Source organism: Nicotiana tabacum, chromosome 7, assembly GCF_000715075.1.
Source record: "Nicotiana tabacum cultivar K326 chromosome 7, ASM71507v2, whole genome shotgun sequence".
Lineage (NCBI taxonomy): Eukaryota > Viridiplantae > Streptophyta > Magnoliopsida > Solanales > Solanaceae > Nicotiana > Nicotiana tabacum.
Genome location: NC_134086.1, coordinates 176009082 through 176029829, shown reverse-complemented (window position 1 = coordinate 176029829; position 20748 = coordinate 176009082). Strand labels below are relative to the sequence as shown.

The following is a 20748-nucleotide window of genomic DNA, read 5'->3' as shown; positions in this document are numbered from 1 at the left end:
AACCTAGAAATAGTAATATCCGACTTGAGCGTATATTGCTTGCACAATTTTGACACCCAATTAGTCTTGAGAAAGTCAATTAGGGCAAAGTCACTCAAGCTACCGAGAGGTATAAAGTGAGTAGTTTTGTGCATTGGCTATATCACAATCCCCAACATAACAACTTTGCCTTAGGTTTTAGAACCCGTCAAGTATTCACCTAGGAGTAAACCACTTCCCTAGTGCCTCTTTAACTATTTAGAAAACCTTACAAGTATTCATACTTAGTTTAATTTCGCATATCATTAGCATAAAATTAGAAGTAACAAACAAACAAATATGATTGGAAGTGTAATTAAAATCACTACACACTGCTAGTTTAGATAGGAATCTAAATCCCAAACATTCTAGCTCCTTGTAGATTCGATACCGACCTTTTGGGGTAAAAGCTGCATCGACCGCTCTTGCCACTCCGTAGTTATATAGAATTGGACTCGATCAGGACATAGTGGAAGAATTTAACAAGATAAGCCAAATAAGGTCTGCTGATGAATTCCTAGGCAAGTTTGAGGACATGAAGGCTCAAATGTTGGTAAGGAATCCTCATTTGGATGAGTCACACTTTATATCTTGTTTCATTGGTGCGTTAAAGGAAGAGATTAGGTTTTGGGTGAAATTGTTCAAACCTTCAACTCTAAGGTTTGCTGTATAACAAGCTAGACTGTAGGAGAAGGCAATAGAAGCTGCTCAAACGAAGAAGAAGGGCATTCCAAAGCCCTCATTTGTGGCTAGAAGCTTTGTTAACACAAGGGCACCTGCTGCAGCTGCAGTAAAACCAAACTCTTTCAGGCTTAGTCCTGAAGTTTATGAATGCAGGAAAAGCAACCATTTTTGTTATAGGTGTGGTGAATGTAAGAAGAAGAAGAACATTGTAAGAAGAAGCAGTTGAATTGCATGACATGAGCAGCAAAACCACTTCCTGAGAGTGTTGAGATAGAAGAAGAACAACCATGTACATACTTGATTATTGAAGGAGAGCTGGAGCAAGAAGTCATTGTAGCTATGTGCATGAATGTTCTAACAGGTGACAATAGAGGAGTCAACACCATATTAGTTAGAAGTACCATAAGGAACAGGAAACTAACATTGCTAATTGATTCTGGCATCACTCATAGTTTCATTGATGTTATCACAGTCAAAGAGATAGGATACCAAGCTAGGCATTGCCCACACGTGAGAATGACAGTGGCTGATGGGAATTATGTCATGTGCACTTCTATTTGCATAGGATATCAGTGGAAAATGCAAGGTAGACCCTTTCAGGAAGACTTACTAATCATTCCACTTAAAGGCTGTGACATGGTGATAGGTAATGATTGGAAGAAGAAGCATAATCCCACTAATTTTGACCATGAAAAGATGTGTGTTACCATTGGCAAGAAAGGTAACAAACTAGTATTGTAGGGTATCTTTGAGGAAGGTAAACTGAATATGATTTCAAGTGGAACACTGGGGAAGATGCTGAAGAAAGGCCAAGCTCTAATAGCTCATCTGTTCATGATGAATTCCTTGGTGATAGAAGGTCAGGAACCAGTAGGAGAAGCCATTTAAGAGGTGTTACACCTATATCCTGATGTGTTTGCAGAACCTAAATCTCTGCCTTCTGTCAGGACCTTAGATCACACCATTCCTTTGAAACCTGGAGCAATTGCCAGTCAGTCTGAGGCCTTACAGGTACAACTATTATCAGAAGGATGAGTTAGAGAGACAAGTTAAAGAGATGCTCACCAATGGCATAATTCAGCATAGTCAATCACCATTCTCATCACCAACACTGCTTGTCAAAAAGAAGTATAGAACCTGGAGGTTTTATGTAGATTATAGGGGATTGAATGACATCACAGTGAAGGATAAGTATCCTATACCTATTGTGGATTACATCCTAGATGAGCTGAGTGGATCTGTGATCTTTTCCAAGGTTGATTTGAGAGCTGGTTATCACCAGATCAGAATGAAGTTAGAAGATATATACAAGACAACTTTCAAAACTCATATTAGGCTATTATGAATTCAAGGTGATGCCATTTGGATTAACAAATGCACTAACTACCTTTCAAGCTCTGACGAACCAGGTTTTTCAACATTTCCTTACAAAGTTTGTTTTGGTCTTCTTTGATGATATCCTTATCTACAGTCTATCTGAGAAGGATCATGTGACGCACCTAATTGCTATATTTGATACCCTAAGGAAATACTCCTTATTTTCTAAATGGTCTAAATGCTCAAATTGGTCAATCTAAGGTTGAGTACTTAGGACATATCATAACTGCAGAAGGAGTATCTACTGATCCTTCTAAAATACAAGCTATGGTCGATTGGCCTAGACCAAACTCATCGAGGGAATTGAGGGGATTCTTAGGGTTGACTTGGTACTATAGAAAGTGTGTTGCTAACTATGGAGTTATTTGTAGACCTTTGACTGACTTGCTTAAGAATGATGCTTTTAAATAGAATGAAGAAACTAACTTAGCCTTTACAACCCTTAAGAGAACTACGTCTTCTACACCAGTGTTGGCCTTACCTGACTATACTAAGGAGTTCATAGTTGAGACAGATGCTAGTCAAAGTGGCATTGGGGCTGTCCTAATGTAAAAAGGTAGACCAGTAGCCTATTTTAGCAAGGTTTTGGCTCAAAAGCACACAGGTAAGTCAATCTATGAGAAGAAGTATATGGCCTTGTTGAATGCAATGGACAAATGGAGGCACTATTTACAGTACAAGCATTTTGTAGTCAAAACTGACCACCACAACTTAAAATACCTTCTGGAACAAAGAGTTACTTCTGTTATACAACAGAAGGGACTGACCAAATTGCTTCGGTTAGATTATGAAGTGCAGTACAAAAAGAGGGCTAAAAATAGGGTAGTTGATGCCCTTTCTAGGCAACCGGAAAGATTAGAATACAACACAAGCCAATTCCAAGGAACATTATAGGTAATCAGTGTCTCGATTCCTTCTTGGATGCAGGAGATAGCACACAGTTATGAAGGAGACACTAAAGCTACAGAATTGATCAGTCAGGCAGCAATGACTCTACAAGGACCTAACATCTGGCACTATACTTCCAGCATACTCAGAAGAAAAAAAAAGATCTACATTTGTACTAGTGGTGGTCTCAAAACTCAGTTGATCTCCATATTCCATGACTCTCTTGTAGGAGGACATTTAGGACAACTTGGGACTCTAAAGAGGTTATCACTAATGTTCTATTGGCCTAGGATGAAATAGATGGTAATTGACTTTGTGGCTTGCTGTGATATTTGTCTTAAGAATAAGGATGACAACACGACATATCCTGGACTATTGCCGCCTCTTCCCATTCCAAACCAATCTTGGAGCCACATTAGTATGGACTTCAGAGAAGGTTTGCCAAAGTCCAAGAACAAAGAAGTGATCCTTGTAGTGGTTGATAGAATGACCAAGTATGCACATTTCATAGCCTTTTCACATTCTTATACAACAACAACAATAGCTGATGTGTTCTGGAAGAAAATACACTGCTTACATGGCACTCCTGAGTCCATTGTAACTGACAAAGATAAGGTATTTCTAAGCAATTTTTGGCAGTCCTTATTCAAGCTCTTGGGAACTCAATTACACTACAACATTGCTTACCACCCTTAGAGTGATAGTCAAACTGAAAGGGTTAATAAGTGTTTAGAGAATTATCTCAGGTGCATGACTGCTAGTAGACCAATACAATGGAAGCAGTGGCTTACTGTTGAGTGGTGGTATAATACCAACTTCCATACCAGCCTGCAATGTACTCCTTTTGAGGCCTTGTATGGTTACTCACCCCCTCAGCTATCCCTAGGGCCCTTATTGGAGACAATGGTGCAAGCAACTGAAGATACAATGATGAGAAGACAACAAATGCAACAGTTGTTGAAAGACAACCTCACTAAAGCTCAGGAGAGAATGAAATACTATGCTGATAAAAGAAGATCAGATAGAGAGTTCCAAGTGGGAGATATGGTCTATTTGAAACTACAACCTTATAGGCAAACCTCCCTTGCATTGAGAAGAAACTTAAAGTTGCGTTCTAAATATTATGGACCCTATAAGATTCTTGCCAGAATTGATAGTTTTGCTTACAAATTAGATCTTTCCCCTGAATTTAAGGTCCACCCTATGTTTCATGTCTCTCTACTCAAGAAAAAGATAGGTGATAGAGTGGTAGTGCAGACCACTCTGCCTATCACCGGTAAAGATGGTCAGTTCTTGGTAAAGCCAGTTGCTATTCTGCAAAGGCAATTGATAAAGATGAACAATGCTGTTGTGGTTAGAGTGCTGGTACAATGGTCCAATCTACCTCTGAAAGATACCACATGGGAAGATTATCAGTTCATCAAAGCTAAATTTCCAAACTTCGGCTCTAATCCTTGAGGACAAGGATCCTTTGAAGAGGTGGGGGTATGTAATGATCCAATAATCATTACAAGATCAGTGTTGCCGTCGAGGTTCGATGAGAAGAAGCTGAAGATAAGCAGTAACAGAATCGTTGAAGGAGAATACCAGAAATTCAAATTAATGGCTAGGATTAATTTTGAATTAATGAGCTACAAGGGCTAGGATCGTGCCACGTCAGCTGAGGTTGTTATAACTACCTTCAATAGAAAGAGGAAGGTAACGATTCCCAGGTCATTCCTCTCTTTCTCTCTTTCCTCACTCGATCTCTACTTCTACTCTTCTCTCTCTGACTATTTCTTCTTCTTCTTCTTCTTCTTCTTCTTCTTCTTCTTCTTCTTCTTCTTCTTTCTGCAGATCTTATCCAGCTATGGAGTTCAGCTATAGTAGATAGTTATTTTAAGTTTGACTATTATAGTTCAACTTCTTTCTTTTATTTATCTTTCATTTATATATAAACAGAAAATTCTCTTAATTTCGCAGTTTAGTTGTTTAATTTCTTTGGTTCTTATTGAGATTATTATAATGACACCAATGGTGATTCGTTTATTTGCTGACAAGGCAACTTTTTTCGGTGAGAAGGAATTGCCGGGCAATTAACGAGGATCCAGGGTTAATCTTAGTTCCGGATGAATTTGTTTTTGCCAAAGTTGGTGAGATGGTAATTTAGTAACAAAGAAAACGTAATTTCGGCGGGTGTTGTCTCTTTTTTTAGCCGAAATTCTTCTGTTTCCGGTTACTGTTTCTTCCTTATCTCTCTCCAAAATTTGTCTTTTTTGTTTTCTGACGTGGCTTTTTAATGTTGGTCATATTTTCTGCATACCTTAAGTGGTACTCACACGTTGGACTTGGTTTAGGATTGTAAAATATGTGTTCAATTGACACAGATTAAGTATAAATAAAGTATTCAATAGGTACAAACATTAGTTTAAGTGTCTAAATAAAAAATTAGGACAAATTTAAGGTGCTATATGTATTCAGCCTAGTTGCAAAGAAGAAGATGATGATGTGGATATATGCATTTGACATGGATCTGATGTGTTATCCATGTCAGGGGAAGTGAGACACACACATAAGGAGGGGTTTAAACTATTTATTTTGATATAGTACAAGAGTTCCAATGAAGTTCTGTAAAATAGAGGGATCAAGATGACAAACCAGAACAAGGATAGGAGGTTACTAGGCTATTCTGCCAAAATAGAACAGTGAATTCAATTCACTACAGTTCGCAGCGCGCACTCGATTTCGACACCGAGAAGCAAAAAAGCAATGGAACCTTCACTTCATCTTCAAGTTTTCTTCAATTTCGAGACAGACGCATAGCATATCCAATTCCTCACGTCACTGAATCAACAACCCAACTATTTATACGGTCTCTCTCTCTGTTCCCATCCTTACCCCGTGAGCTCAGTAAAGTTTGCATCTTTAATACTCCTTCTATTGTGGTAAAAGTATTTTTTTTTTAAATCTGCAGAAATCAGAGAACCCCATTTGTGAATTTGAACTAAAATTGATAGTTCCCTTTTTCTTTTTTGTAGAAATGGAGTTAGGGCTGGTCACCCTGCTAAGAGCTGCATGGATTGCTGCAACTTTGCCAATTGTTATTGCTTTGATTCCTTCCTCAAAGCTTAGGTCTTTTCAACAGTTCTTGTTGGGGTTTGCTAAGCGTGGCAAGATTATGCAGTCTTCCTCAAATGTAAGTATGCCATTCGAAAACTTGTTTCTTGTGCTCGGATCCAGGATTTTAATTTGATCGGTTCAACTTTTAAATTTTCAGCACTTAAACCATGACACACTTGAAATAATAGGCTCAAAATGTAATCTTATTTTCCGCATATATGTCTAGACTCTGTGTCGAAAATGGAGAGACCCGTTGTTTACATGCTCCATCCGCCATTGTTCTTGCGTGTTCGTGTTCTTACTATGAGCCAACGTCATTCGACATTACCAAAATATTTTAGCACTCATAGTTCAATTGATCAATAATTTATTTCTAAACTGATCAATGTGCATTGTTGGGTCGTCGTGCAGTTTTGAGGTGAGAAATCAAATAAATCAAGCTAAGAAAACATTAGTAGTGCTGATAAGATATTGAGACTTCAGAATTTGATAGTTTTTCTGTGTTGTATGATCCGAGGTCAGCTGACTTTATTGACCTGTCACTCCCTTTGGCTTGTTTGTTCAATTGCAGAAACTCTCTGTTCCACAGAAACTCTTCATTCACTTCTATGTTTTAGCTTTTGTTTGGACAACACTTCTGTTAGCTGCAACGTGGCTTTATGCGTATAGTACAACGCCAAAGATCTCAGAACCATTGCTTTTTTCTAGTATTACTAGCCACTTGACTGGAGGATCACGTATCTTCTCTTTACAAGGATCCCATACATCAAAGGAACATAGAAGCAAGATTGGTTTATCAGTCTTTCTGCTTTTATTAATGGAAGCTCAAATACTTCGACGCCTCTTTGAGTCAATATACGTGTTTAAATATAGTCCTTATGCCAGGATGCACATTTTCGGCTATCTCACAGGTTTATTGTAAGTTGGCATCTTACTATGTTTCTTTTTCTAGTAACATATTTCCATATTTCTTGTTGTGTTTTATTAGCTGGGTAAGTAAACATAGTTTACCATAATCAATGTAGACTGTCTAAGGTTAGAGCGGACTCCTGTTGTTCTGTGTATTTGTTGTTCTCTTTTTTGTGTGTTATTCTTTTTTCTTTGACAGGAACTTCAATATTCGCCACCCTTTCTATTATTATGTCGATCAGAACTTCATTGGCCTGATACACATTAAGAAATAGTAAAATGGTCTTATCATTTAGATACTACCTTTTTACACTTGCTTAAACTGAAACAACGATCGGATCATGAGTTATTCAGGGGAGAAATAAGCTGATTCTTTTATCAAGGTGCCCCTTCCTGTTTACATTAATGTTAAGTCTCATAATTGAAGTGACATAGCAAGATCATGGTGCCATCATTCACTAGTGCTAGTGAATTAGGTATCCATCCTTTTTCGGATCTTAACTTCGTCATCTCTATTTAGACTTTAGAGTTTCCAACTAGGCTTTACTTTTGCTAAAAGGCATCTTATTTGTAATTTTGTATAGTAAATTATCTGAAATGATTCACATTTTGTAGAAATCTTAGTCCCTATTTCCTGTTTGGTGACAACATTAGTAAATTCTCTTTTAGTACCTGACTTTTTGAAGTTTCGATAACACATACAATCCAAGATATCCAATGGACAAAAACGCTTTCTGAATTTTGCTTTTTTATTTTTATTTTGTATTCAAGCTTCTATACAGCAGCTCCCCTCTCTCTTTGCTGCAACTATGCTAGAGAGGTGTACAAGTTCGGGTTGAGTTTGATTCAAGAGTTTATTGTTAAAGGAAAAGATAGGATGCTAGCAACTGAGGTTGATTGGTGGAGATTTTTGAATCCTCTCGTGCAACTAAGATGGTACACATGGATTGGTGCAGCGATTTTCTGTTGGGGTTGGATTCATCAATGCCGGTGTCATGCAATTCTTGTAAGTGCCATGTACTATTGATTAAAGATTCAGATTTGTGTTTGAAGTTGGGACTCTTTTAGCCACTTGGTTAATTTGTCACGTGCTTATCCTTGTGGTTAATCTCTCCTATATGGGAAATTATTAGTTGCCTTATTATCTTGAGAAACACCTTTGAGCTTTTTCATGAAAAACCTAACAAAGGTTTTAAGTTCTAGTCTAAAGAAAATCGCTAAAAGCACTGATCACATTTCTGGTGACAAAATTGCTTTCAGTCTCTGAGCCCTCCGTTCATGTTGACTTGAGCTCGCTCACCCTCATCAATTTCGAGTACAATCTATTCCACGTCACAATTACACTTTATTCCTGCTATGTGAATTATACGAAGATAGAGCTATAACAGCTGAAAAATACTATTTTGTTCCAAGAATTGAACTTAAAACATGTAGTAATAAGTGTGGCATATTTGGGGTAGCTATGTCCCGATTGAGTTGAAGCAAAAGCACTTCTATTTTTTATGTTATAGTCAACTGGCTTTTATTTGCTTCCATGAAGTGGGGTCTGGGGAGGGTAATGTGTACGCAGACCTTACCCCTACCCTGATAGGGCAGAGAGGCTGTTTCCGATAGACCCTCGGTGCAGAAAAAAGAAAAAGAGAAGGAGAAGGAGACAATTCATTAGTAACTCCAGTAGAAACCATAATAGTATCAAAAGCATAACAACCAAAAGAAGCATAACATTTATGTTAAATGTTAACTGGCTTTTATTTGTTTCCATGTGATTTTTTTGGGGGGCTACACACCAATAAAAAAATGATAAACGAAAATCTCTATCTATTTATCATAGGTTCTACGTGCAATAATAGACAAAACTAGGCACGCCAATAGTGTCATGCTTGTAAAGATTGTAGCAAGGTCGGAATATGGATTGACATTTAGCGATTTCGTAGGTTTTAAATGTGAATATGTGCGCATGGGAAATGGATCTCACCGCCACTAAGATAGACCGTTAGTTAGATTTTTTTTTTCATATGGTAGATTAGCAGATAAGGGGTTCCGAATTCTGACAACTGTAGCTGCTCTAGATATTATTACTGGGGTGTGGTTTGACCTTGTAGTTGATTCTCATTAAGATATTGTAAATACAAGGATAAACAGATGTTGAGGCTGATTGGCAGCATAAGATTATAGTACAATGGTTGAATCAATAGCCTGTGAAGGTGAATAACCAAGCTTATACACTTTTGTTAATGTATGTAAATAAATCTGATACACTGGACTGTAGATGCAGTTCCATTAATGAACTGAAGCAAATTGAAGTGAGAGGTTGAAACTGATCTTACTTAAACTTACGGTGGTGCAAAGTATTCATTACAACAAAAGTACAGGTGCTAATGTTGTTTGGCTAACTTCTTTATCTGTTGCTTCATTCTGTTGTTTTTTACTCATATTCTGTTGGTTCTTAAAATTTTCTCATATGATTTACCCTGTTAAAATAAAGGTATTTCTCTTTCAACTTGACAGCTGATTCTTTTACGTTATGTTTGTGTCGGTTATTGAGGTGTAGTTTTTGTTGTATGCTTGTGTCAGTTATTCCATTAATGTTGACCGTAGAATTCTTTGGGTGTAGCTTCATCTTTGTGGTATAACACCTTTACTTTGCCAATCAGGGGTCATTGAGGGAGAACAGAGAACACAGTGATGATTATGTAGTCCCTGATGGTGATTGGTTTCAATATGTTTCATCTCCTCACTATTTGGCTGAGATTGTAACTTCTCTTTCTCTTACTAATGTTTTGTATATTTCACGTTACCGACCTTTGTCAAGATCTAAATTACACGTTTCTTTTTGCTTTTTACTCGTACTGAAGGTTATATATGCTGGCTTCGTGGTTGCTAGTGGATGTTCAGACCTTACGATATGCCTACTCTGGGGATTTGTGGTACGACTCTGTTCATAGTCTTGAGAAGCACCCTCCACTTTCCCACCCTATTTGCTTCCTTGCCCATGTTCACTTTTTCATGTGATGTTTACTTGTTTTCTGCAACGTGATGTGTCGTGTTGCAATTCCAGGTGGCAAATCTTGTTTTAGCAGCAGCTGAAACACATAGATGGTATCTGCATAAGTTTGACAACTATCCTAGGAATCGTTTTGCTATTTTCCCATTTGTTTATTAATATGCTTTATGTCCAAGTTCTGCTATATTGTTTCTTTGAGCGTAACTGTGACTGTATATAGATGTGAATTGTTCTTGGGTTAGCTGGTAGAAGCTGCATTCTGGCCATTGACAGATCTATGGATCAAAAACTTAGCCAACCTTTTTAGTGAGTCAATCGGAGCAAATGTGGTTTTCCCTTTTGGGTTTTTCCTACAGCTTCCCTATCATGCAACATAAATAATTGAAGATTGTGGATGTTGCAGCAGAAGTTACATGAATAAGATCAGATTGTCATCAAGGTTACTCGGATCATCAAAAACATCGTACTTGTGTTGGATTCTTAGAAAATGCAAGTCATATCTCAGTCAATATTAAACATAACTTAGTTTTCAACAAGCAAACCCTCCTAATCTTAAAATTTATGCAATGGCGAATCCAATCTCTGCACCTATGTTGGATACTTGCACCTGTATCCGAGCAACAGACAGTCAATTATGATCACTTGATCTGAAAATTGCTTATTATTGGACTTGTGTTACTAATTATCTCATTCAAATGATAAACTCCACGTAAATTTCATTAGACAACATTAATGCTATTATGTAAGCGGAGGAATTTTGAGTCTGTTTAACTCAACAGAGAGTTTTAATCGCCTTTAGATTGGAGATGCGTTTCACCGAGAAAGAGGGCATCTGCTCTCCCAGAAATTCGACCACCAGGACTATCCCATCATCCTTGATACAAGTTTGAAATAAAGAAACATAAGATACACTACCTTTCCAGACCCCACCCCACTTGTTACACTGGTTTGTTGTTGTTCTAAGATACAATCCAACTAATACCTAACATCATCTCACTTTGCCAAGTTCAAATCGGATGCTGGTCTAAGAAGCTCGGTCCCTTTTCCTGGTCCCCAACGAGACATCAAGCACGAAACTGTTTAAGCATACAGGTCTATGCCCCAGAACTTTGCAGGTTGATTGGTCCTATACTTGCGGTCCAAACTTTTGACGAGGTCCATGTCTTCTTTGGTGAGCTCGAAGTCAAGAACGTTGAAATTCTCCTGCAGTCTCTCCAGTTTTGATGATTTAGGAATCACAACTGTGTTTCGCTGGATGCCCCAGCGCAGAACAACCTGGGCCACAGTCTTCTTATATTTCTCAGCTAGACCCTGATGCAATAAATAGCAAACATAACTTGAGTTACAACAAACCAGTAATATGAATCAAATTTTTGCAAAACTTTCACAGGAACAGTTCACAAATTATAGAAAATATAAGAGCACGAGGTTTTACTTTTAGAGCTGGATCCTCCAGGCATGATACTGAACCAAACCATTCAGTATTAGCGGCAGCACCACCAAGAGGTGTGTGGGCTGTAACACAGATGCCATGCTTTTGGCAGAATTTGACAAGAGATTCACGCTGGAAATAAGGATGAGTCTCGATTTGATTCACAGCAGGCTTCACTTTGGAATATGCTAAGCAATCCCGGGTAAGGAAAATGTCATAGTTGCTGCACATCAATTTCCGTTATAAGATTAAGAATAAAGCCTAGTCAATTAAAAAAGCAGTTAAACTTGATTTATCAAGTAGCATACTCTTCTATGCAAGGATGCACCACATTTGAAAGTAAGCCTGTAAAGTAGTAGGTCGAAGAGCTGATTTCACAACAAGTGCATACTGAATTCAAAATTCAAAGAAATGATGCTCATTTCAAGCACTACGGAGTACGGACCAATTAAGTATGTGTTTTGCAGTCTGAATACACATTGCACATGGAACCATCAGAACAATGCCTATATACATATTATTTACAGAACATGTTATATCATAATGCATTTATAAAATAAGTTAGAGAATTAATAGGAACTATGCAAAATACGAGGAATAAACTTCCAGTTAAACACTCGAGCCTCTCTTTAATGCCTTACTTCAGCTACTAATTATCAGTAGCATGAAAGCTTGAATAAAGGGGAGCATAGATTTTTAAGCTGTAGTATACCTGATCCCTATGCTGCGAACCAAGCCGAGGGAGACTAAATTTTCCATTGCATGCCAAGTAGTCTCCAATGATATGGTAGTGTCGATATCCAGAACACCATCCTCACCCAGTGCACTAGCTGTTGTACCAACTCCTACATGCATGTAAAGCAACAGAACTTAGCCATTTCAAAAGTACACAAAGTTCTTGCTTTCAAGCAAACTCGAGCAACTATTTTACAGCACATTGATCACTAACTATTTCATGCGATGTGATTGTACTAAATATCAAAGAAAGTATGATCTTGCTGACTAGTTAATTCAGGTTTTCAGTGGCATCAATATTTGGACATCGGAAAAGTTTATGCATAGGTATTCAGCCAAAAGATCATTATGCGAAGTATGATCTTGCTGACTAGTTAATTCAGGTTTTCAGTGGCATCAATATTTGGACATCGGAAAAGTTTATGCATAGGTATTCAGCCAAAAGATCATTATGCGTCAGTTGATATCAGCAGGCTAGTTGTCCGAAACAGGTGTTTTTGTGATACCATTGTTATGTTCAACAGTCTTCAGTATAAATGTGCACTTGAAACAATAGTCAGGATATAAAGAATAAAGATGAAATTGGTAAAATGTCCTATCAGCTATGAGTTCTGGCCTCTCTCACTCTTAATCACAACCCCAAACAAACAGAAACATGGAATAAATACACTAAAGTCTGAAGAAAGTTGAAGGAAAAAAAGGCTAGCAGTGTCACCTGTATGTCTTGTGGCTACTGGGAAGTGAACAAGGTAGAGATCCAAGTAATCCAGGCATAACTTCTTAAGGCTGTCTTTACAGGCCTCAAGAACATGACCATGATCTGAGTTCCAAAGCTGCAGAAAGGAGAGGTAAATATGCAATTCACAGCAAAATCTAAAAACTATGTAAACAAATGAAATTAACGTTCTAACACTAACCTTGGTCGTAATGAAAAGATCCTCCCTCTTCACAAGCCCCGTCTGAAATGCTTCTGCAAGTGCTTCCCCAACTTCAGCTTCGTTTTGATAGTCAGCTGCAAGCAAATACCAAATGTCAAATCACCAGTGCGATACACTATGAGTGTATCATGGGATTGCCCCAAGTCGGCAATCTTGCATCCATCATGGTTGTCATAGATCAATTTTCAAACTATGCAACTTTCATAGCAGCCCCGCAAAACATCTCAGCAGAAGATACAGCTCGACTCTTCTTCTCGCACATTGTCAAACATTGGGGCCTGCCCAAAAACATTGTTAGTAGGCGCGACTCACGCTTCACTAGCAACTTTTGGACCCATCTCTTCAGGTGCTTTGGGTCAACATTGAGTCACAACACAGACATCCATCCACCATCGGATGGCCAGACAGACTGGTTCGATGACATGCTGGAGGAATATCTCCGCAACTTTGCAACTGGATCACAGAAGCATTGGGTGAAGCTCCTGGATGCTGCTCAACTGTGTTTCAATTCTCAAAAGAGCCATCATACAAACAAAAGCCCTTTTGAAATTGTTACCGGACAACAACCGCTTCTCCCGCAAACGGTGAATGCATCAACCATGCCGAAATCTCCTCGAGCTGCCAACTTCTCGAGCGAATGGGAGCGCAACATGGAGATAGTGCGGAGCTATCTCATCAGGGCCCAAGAGCGGGCAAAGATGCTGCCATCGGACTTAGTTTTACCTTGTAATAATCTAAGTCCTTTTCATTGTAATCATAGGCTAGTTTTCATCATTTTCATTTCAGTGTGCTTCTACAGCTTTATTAGGGCTAGTCTTGTAATGTTGGTTTATTTTTTTTAAGCATTATTAAGGGGGACCAAACAATCAAACATTTTCAAGCAATCATTTTCTGGTGTCTCTCCCCCTCGACACCGCATCATTGTAATCAGCATTTTCATTCATCAATAAAATCATCATCATCATTCAAAACCCAATTCTCTCTCAGCTTCCGTAATTTGCTCACGACATTGGTTTTCCCGCACGACATTGGTTTTCCCGCACGGCACTGACAATCTAGTCTAGCATGCGGCGAGGACCTCATTGGCGGACAGCAACCGCACTGACATCGGTTGCTTAGCCTTACGTTGCCCTTCCAAAGAACATCAGGAAATTCATTCATAGTGCTTCCCTTAGCAGCTGATACACTTATTTTCGATTATATTTGTTGTTTAGTGCTGCTTGATTCAATAGAGAACTCGTGGGCAATGAGACGCAAGCCTTAGTGCCTTGCCTTACACTGAACCGCAACTTAAGCAACGCGAAGCTCTCTTAGAAATTCTGAATTTGCAACGCCAAACATATATCTTTTAACTACAATTTTTTAACTATATATATAATTCAATACCAGCTGCTCAAAGGGTGCGTGCCTTCTAATAGGAAACAAAAGCTTCTATATCAAAATCATTCAGGGAGGGGAAGTAGAATTGTTTTAAAGGATAAATAACACTAGAAAGTACATATCCAGAACTAACCGTGTGTAAAAATCTGGAAATCACATTCAGCTAGTAATCCAAATGAGGGGCGGGGCTTTTTTGTATCTATCAACAGCGAAAAGAGAAAGAGAAGAGAGTGTGTTACCAGCACAATCAAAGTGACGGTAGCCAATTTTGATGGCGTTAATGATAAGATCTTTTATATCTTTGCCTTCCATTCGCCAAACACCGAGTCCGACTATCGGCATCTTGAAACCGCTGTTGAGTGTAATCGCCATTTCTGCAGATTTTTCAATTTCTTTGGGACTTGATTGCTTGGAACTTGTGTGAATCTGTAATAATTGAGGTTTTGCTTCGACTTATATTGATGGGCCGAACATGTGGGCTGGGCTCCCAAATGTTTATAAACTTAGCATGCTGTCCCAACCAGTCCAATCGCGGGGAAGTGCACCATTAACCACTAATTAGAAATGTCTTTACTCTTTAGGCACTGTTTAAAATATAATTACTCTTTAATTAGTGCTTAATAAATTTTTATCCGTCCGGACAAAAATACCTCTGTGCTAGATATGGGTACTGTGTAAATATTAAGGACATGGTGTCCTAAATCTTTTGTTGTTAAAATATAATAACTTTTGTTGTTAAACTTTAGGACCTCATGTCCTTAACTTCATATGTGCGGTGTAAATGTTAAGGACATGGTGTTCTTAACTTCATATGTAAAGTGTAAATGTTAAAGACATAGTGTCCTTAACTTTATGAGTATGTGCAAGTATTAAAGACATGGTGTCCTTAACTTCATGAATGCTGTGTAAATATTAAGGACAAAATATCCTGTATTTGCACCTTCCGTTGTTAAACTTTAGGACATCATGTCCTTAACTTCATATGTGTTGTGTGAATGTTAAGGACATGGCGTCCTTAACTTCATGTTTGCAGTGTAAATGTTAAAGACATCATGTCCTTAATATTTATACAACACTCGTGAAGAAAGGATGAAAACGTCTTTTGTATTAATTTTAATAGAGTAGTGACTATTTTTGCTCATAAAAACGTCTTTTGTATTATTTTTATCCATTAAAAATACTGGATAAAAACTGAATACCATGTTAAAAGTGGCTATCCCGCGCCATTTCTACTCCAATCGTCTGTTTTGAACAGTTAACCTAAATACCTATCCATCCAACCGCTTAAACTTAAAATAGTCCATGGATATACAATATATAATTAATTCAGGTATAATATGTGTATAATTGCATGATATTATTGTATAATTATATGCACATACTAGAAAAAGTAAACAATGAATCTACCTATTTATGTAAAGATCGCGTCGTGTCCCAGTTCATGCTTTTCTGTAAAAAGTTTACATTATAAGTGTAATTTAATCTGCTATAAAATTGAGAAAATAATCTGCTGCTAAATTGATGGGAAAAAAATTCTGCTATAAAATTTTATTTGTTTTATTATTTTTTAGATTACTAATTCATTTGTTATGAATCATTACACGTAATTATCTTTCAAGTAGTAACTAATAGCTTACAAATTTTATATAATTCGTACAGTAGAAGTTAAAGTTTGAGAATGAGGCGTGATAGTTATTGTTGTTGTGTGAAAGTTAAAGCCTTTCCACCATGGCCTACCAACCAAAAAAACACAGCTCTTTTTCTGTTGCAAAGGCCACAATGTTCATATCATATTCTAAACAATTGCACCATCGCCCATCTAATGCCTAAGATCTCTTCACCTTAACTCAGACATTTCGGATTCAATTCCTAAAAATGGAAATATCATGATAAAAAGACATATTCAGATTAATCGAATAAGTGATTTTCGAATGCCGAATACATGAGGAAAAAAAAGAAATTCTAAACATGGCGCTCACCTAACCCCTACAATCCAAAGAGCCACATCTTCTGCCATCACTAGTAAGGTACAAAGAGTTTTTGTAGCTAGGGGTGGATCCAGAGTGCTGATTATGGGTTCGGCTGAACTTAGTAATTTTAGTTCAGATTCTATATTTATCTTAAAAAATTCATTGAATATATGTAAATTATTAATATAGAAAATAACACGTCTCGAGCCCATAAGCTTAAAATTCATGCTCTGCCTCTGTTTGCAGCAATATCTTAGGTGCTTCTTCCACCACCCAAATCAACAAAGAAATATAGTACACTTTTTGTGTGAAAAATACAATCACACATGTTTCATGTTATTCTATGCAAACTAAGTTAACCAAACATTGAATACCTATCCATAAGGAGTATATCTTGAAAGATGTGGTGAACCATAAACCCCAAATGAAATTGAGGATATTGGTCTGTCATCGTTCTTGATAACAGCCTTAAAAGAGTTCAGAGCTACCAAATCTAAGTCCAAAAAAATATCCTTACAAGAAAGCAATTGCAAATATGAGAAGTAGAAGAAAACAAGAAAGAATATAAAACACAATAAGGATTCTTCAACTATAGAAAAAATCTTCCCTTTTCTTTCTCTTTTTGCTAATAAAATATCACGACCCGAATTTTTCACCCTCGGGAGTCGTGATGGCACCTACTACTGAAAACTAGGCAAGCCACCAACTGAACTATTTACCGTATTTCCATTGTTAATCCGATAACAGTTTAGAACCAACACTTAGATAACAACAGAATTGAATAAGCGGAAGACTGCATTGTAAAGTTTTAATAATACTGCTAATATCAATCCCTAACAAATCTTCCCAAGACTGGTGTCACAACTTCACAGATTGTCTAGGAGTACTACAAATAAAAGTCTACAAGCAATAAATACAACACTGTCTCTGGAAATACATGAAAGAAATAGAAATAGTAGATAGAAGGAGGGCCAAGGCCTGCGGACGCCTGCAGGACTACCTCGGGTCGCCTGATGAACAAGAAGCAGCAATCTCACTGCGGTCCGAAGTCTATAGCACTGAGATCTACACAAAAGAGTGCAGAGTGTAGTATCAACACAACCGACTCCATGTGCTGGTAAGTGCCTAGCCTAACATTGGCGAGGTAGTGACGAGGCTAGGACCAGACCACCAAATAAACTTGTGCAGTTAAATCACATACAGCGGAAAAGAAGAACAGTAATGTGCAATTAAGTATGGGAGGGGGTAACATGTTGCGGGGACATCGAATAATAATAGAAGAACAACAAATAAATATGACGATCACCATAGTTCAATTAAAAATAGGAAGGGGAGATCGTGCTGCGGGGTACAACAAGTATCAACAGGAAACCAGCAATTAAATGTAGAGAAACCGTAACTCAGTTATCGATAAAAATCAGGAAAATAAAGACAAGTGCACGGCATCACCCTTCGTGCTTTACACTCTTCCTCACCCAAGCAACAAACACAAAGTAAATAGGGTAAGGGAATCTATAACATTGAAATAAAATCAAGTAATAACAGAAAATCAGTAAATAAATGTAAAGGACAACATAACTCAATTATTAGCAAGAATCAGGAAAAAAATCAAGGACAAGTGCACGACATCACCCTTCGTTCTTTTACTCTTGTCCTCACCATAAGAATCAATATAAACTACATGGCATCACCCTTCGTACTTTTACTCTCATCCTCACCATAAAATCAATATAATCGGCACGGAATTGTACATCGTGCGGCACGACATCACCCTTCATGCTTTATACTCTTCCTCACAAAATCATACACGACATTACCTTTCGTGCTTTAACACTCTTCCTCACCCAAACAACAATCACAAGAAATAAGGGCAAGGAAATAAATGAAATCACAATAACATTCCGGCAAGGGAAACAATATCAAAACAATAACATCCCGACAAGAGAGACAATATCATGATTATCTCTCCTCTTTCTTCTTTCACATTTACTTCACAACTCGATTCACAACTTGAGCCAATGCTCTATAATGTTCAACAATTCTATTATTAACTTGAGCCAATGCTCTACAATGTTCAACAATTCAATTCTCAATTTGAGCCTACGCTCGACCATGTTCAATTAACAATAATACTTCCACAAGTTATATTCCTCAATAGAAATTATCATATAGAGCATGAACAATACGAAACGGAGTCACATTAATCATAGTATAAGACTCACGAGCATACTTGCCACCAACGTATAGATACTCGTCACCATGCCTATACGTCGTACTCAACAAATAACACATAGCAAATAGGACACAACTTCTAATACCTCAAACTAAGGTTAGACCAAACACTTACCTCGTTTTGCAACAAATTCAAAATTTCAACAAGCCTTTGCCTCGCGAATTTGTGCCCGAAATTCTCAAATATAGTCATAAACAATTCAAAATACTCAACATGAATCGTAGGAACTAATTCTATATGAATTTACAAATTTTCGGGATTAAAATTCGAAATTTAGCTCAAAAATTGCTCGTAGGGCCCACGTCTCGAAATCTGATGAAATTCATAAAATCCGATAACCATCCATTCCGATACGAGCTCAACCATACCAAAATTATCAAATTCCGACAACAACTCGACCTCCAAATCTTAATTTTTTATTTTTGAAAAGTTTTGCAAAAATTCCAATTTCTTCCATTTAAATCCGAATTAAACGATGAATATTGATGTAGATTCATGAAATGTAATCACTTCCGGATATAGAACATCTACCCAAGTCGAAATCGTGAAAAAAACCTTTGGAATCGCCTAAATTCGTGCTTGAGTGACTAAAAATGGGAAATATTTCAAACTTTTCGGTTTATGAACTGTTCAGTGTGATTTTACTAGCGCGGTCGCGCTCAGGCCTCGCTCACATGGCAGAAACTTTTGAATATGCGTGGCCGCCACGCACCTGGGAGCATATGTGATATAGGTCTAGTGAAATGGTCATAACTTTCAGTATACACCTCCAAATTACAAACAGTTTGATGCTTTGGAAACTAGACTCAAAGAGCTTTAATTGGATAGGTTGTGCATCACACAACTCCTTATATATAAGTAGATATGCTCGTCCAAAGTGAGGTCTTGTGCGTACTCATTTGCAACTTTAGTCTATTATGAAATTTTCCAACTTGGCTTAGACTTAGAATTTTCCTTAGACCCCATATATCTTCTAATATGCCTCGTACACCTATTATCATATCCAATTGGTATCCATCATATTAATAGTCCTCGAATGAGAAGTAGAGACGACCCCCAAACTCTTAGCATAACTTATCTCTTTTCTCACACATCTCTAACTCCCAAATTTTTACTAACTCCCAAATTTTCCAAAAATTTTGTCAGCCTTTGTAACTAGGCCTATCCACCTGTCAGAGAATCCCAAAAACCAATCCTAACAATACATACACAATCCAATCAACGTAACACCACACGAAAATAATTCTAATAGTGACCTCATAAGCAATATATTGCTAGAAAAGAAACGTCATTCACATCAACTATTTAGGTGATACTTAACTCATAGCAGGTAAGTTCTCGACATTTTCATAAAACATAGAAATAAATATTTAAATTAAAGATGATATTTTTTGGGTCATCACATAAAAAGATTCAACCTTTTCAATAGAACCTCATTCACTTCACCCAAAAATACTAGGACTATACAAAAACAACACTAAAAATTTGTTATCGTCATTCCAAAGCAATCGTTGTGGACATACGGGGCAATACGTAACAAATCAAAAGCCACTACAAAACTGTGTTTTGAAAGACTTTATAGACAAAATCACATGATCCGTCATGGCCTACCAGACCGAAAAGCTCATCTCTTTTTCTGTTTCAAAGCCACAATATTCGTATCAAATCTAAATCATGACAGCATCAGAGTGTTATGGAATAACGAGATTCTTTCACTTTTAGTCCTGAGAGTTGGATTTTAACCAAATCTCATGGTTCGAGTCCTAAGAATGGATAAACTCGAGAGCTATTTTCTGCGAATCCAAGGTTGCTCGAACCATAAAATTTTGGAAAACAGAAAAAAAATTCTAAACTAGGGAGCTAGGTGTTTAACCAAAAACTGTGTACTTCGGTCAAAGCTTATTTTTAGAAGTACTCGAAATACTAATAATCAAGAAGTTCTATATTTTCTCAGTGATAAGAAAAGAAATTAGAATATGAAATAACAAAGTAATCAATAGAAAGCAAAAGAAAGTAATTGTATTCCAATAATAATCAGAACGTGTCTTTACAAGTGAAATCTTCTTCCCTTATATAGGAAT

The 20748-nt window shown here is 37.4% G+C and overlaps 3 protein-coding genes across 6 annotated transcripts; 2 read left to right on the top strand and 1 right to left on the bottom strand.

Annotated features, from left to right (window-relative positions):
• Positions 1–2709: 2709 nt before the first annotated feature.
• Positions 2710–3267, top strand: LOC142162444 (uncharacterized). Its single transcript, XM_075218799.1, has 2 exons — positions 2710–2901; positions 3007–3267. The coding sequence occupies exons 1-2, from the start codon at positions 2710–2712 to the stop codon at positions 3265–3267; spliced, it is 453 nt and encodes a 150-aa protein (XP_075074900.1).
• A 2290-nt stretch (positions 3268–5557) lies between these two features.
• Positions 5558–10428, top strand: LOC107767964 (polyprenal reductase 2). 4 transcript variants are annotated; one of them, XM_016587067.2, is made up of 7 exons: positions 5558–5818; positions 5985–6142; positions 6638–6984; positions 7747–7981; positions 9630–9728; positions 9831–9902; positions 10034–10428. In XM_016587067.2, the coding sequence occupies exons 2-7, from the start codon at positions 5987–5989 to the stop codon at positions 10136–10138; spliced, it is 1014 nt and encodes a 337-aa protein (XP_016442553.1). In that variant the 5' UTR covers positions 5558–5818; positions 5985–5986; the 3' UTR covers positions 10139–10428. The 4 variants fall into 4 exon arrangements, with proteins under 4 accessions (XP_016442553.1, XP_016442554.1, XP_016442555.1 ...); XM_016587068.2 differs by having other exon boundaries at positions 5714–5847; XM_016587069.2 differs by having other exon boundaries at positions 5727–5856.
• Positions 10429–10737: 309 nt separating this feature from the next.
• On the bottom strand, positions 10738–14903 carry LOC107767965 (NADP-dependent D-sorbitol-6-phosphate dehydrogenase). The gene is made up of 6 exons (XM_016587070.2): positions 14704–14903; positions 13064–13158; positions 12862–12979; positions 12124–12256; positions 11415–11634; positions 10738–11290 (listed from the first exon to the last, which is right to left on the bottom strand). Exons 1-6 carry the CDS (start codon positions 14834–14836, stop codon positions 11060–11062), a joined length of 930 nt encoding a protein of 309 aa, XP_016442556.2. The 5' UTR covers positions 14837–14903; the 3' UTR covers positions 10738–11059.
• Between the last annotated feature and the right edge of the window lie 5845 nt (positions 14904–20748).

Coding starts and splice junctions, on each gene's coding strand:
- LOC142162444 (XM_075218799.1), top strand. CDS start 2,710: ATGGCCTTGTTGAATGCAATGGACAAATGGAGGCACTATTTACAGTAC. Junction 2,902..3,006: donor AAAAGAGGGCTAAAAATAGG/GTAGTTGATGCC, acceptor TCTTGGATGCAG/GAGATAGCACACAGTTATGA.
- LOC107767964 (XM_016587067.2), top strand. CDS start 5,987: ATGGAGTTAGGGCTGGTCACCCTGCTAAGAGCTGCATGGATTGCTGCA. Junction 6,143..6,637: donor TTATGCAGTCTTCCTCAAAT/GTAAGTATGCCA, acceptor GTTCAATTGCAG/AAACTCTCTGTTCCACAGAA. Junction 6,985..7,746: donor GGCTATCTCACAGGTTTATT/GTAAGTTGGCAT, acceptor TTTGTATTCAAG/CTTCTATACAGCAGCTCCCC.
- LOC107767965 (XM_016587070.2), bottom strand. CDS start 14,836: ATGGCGATTACACTCAACAGCGGTTTCAAGATGCCGATAGTCGGACTC. Junction 12,980..13,063: donor ATCTTTTCATTACGACCAAG/GTTAGTGTTAGA, acceptor TCCTTTCTGCAG/CTTTGGAACTCAGATCATGG. Junction 11,635..12,123: donor GTTCGCAGCATAGGGATCAG/GTATACTACAGC, acceptor ATTGATGTGCAG/CAACTATGACATTTTCCTTA.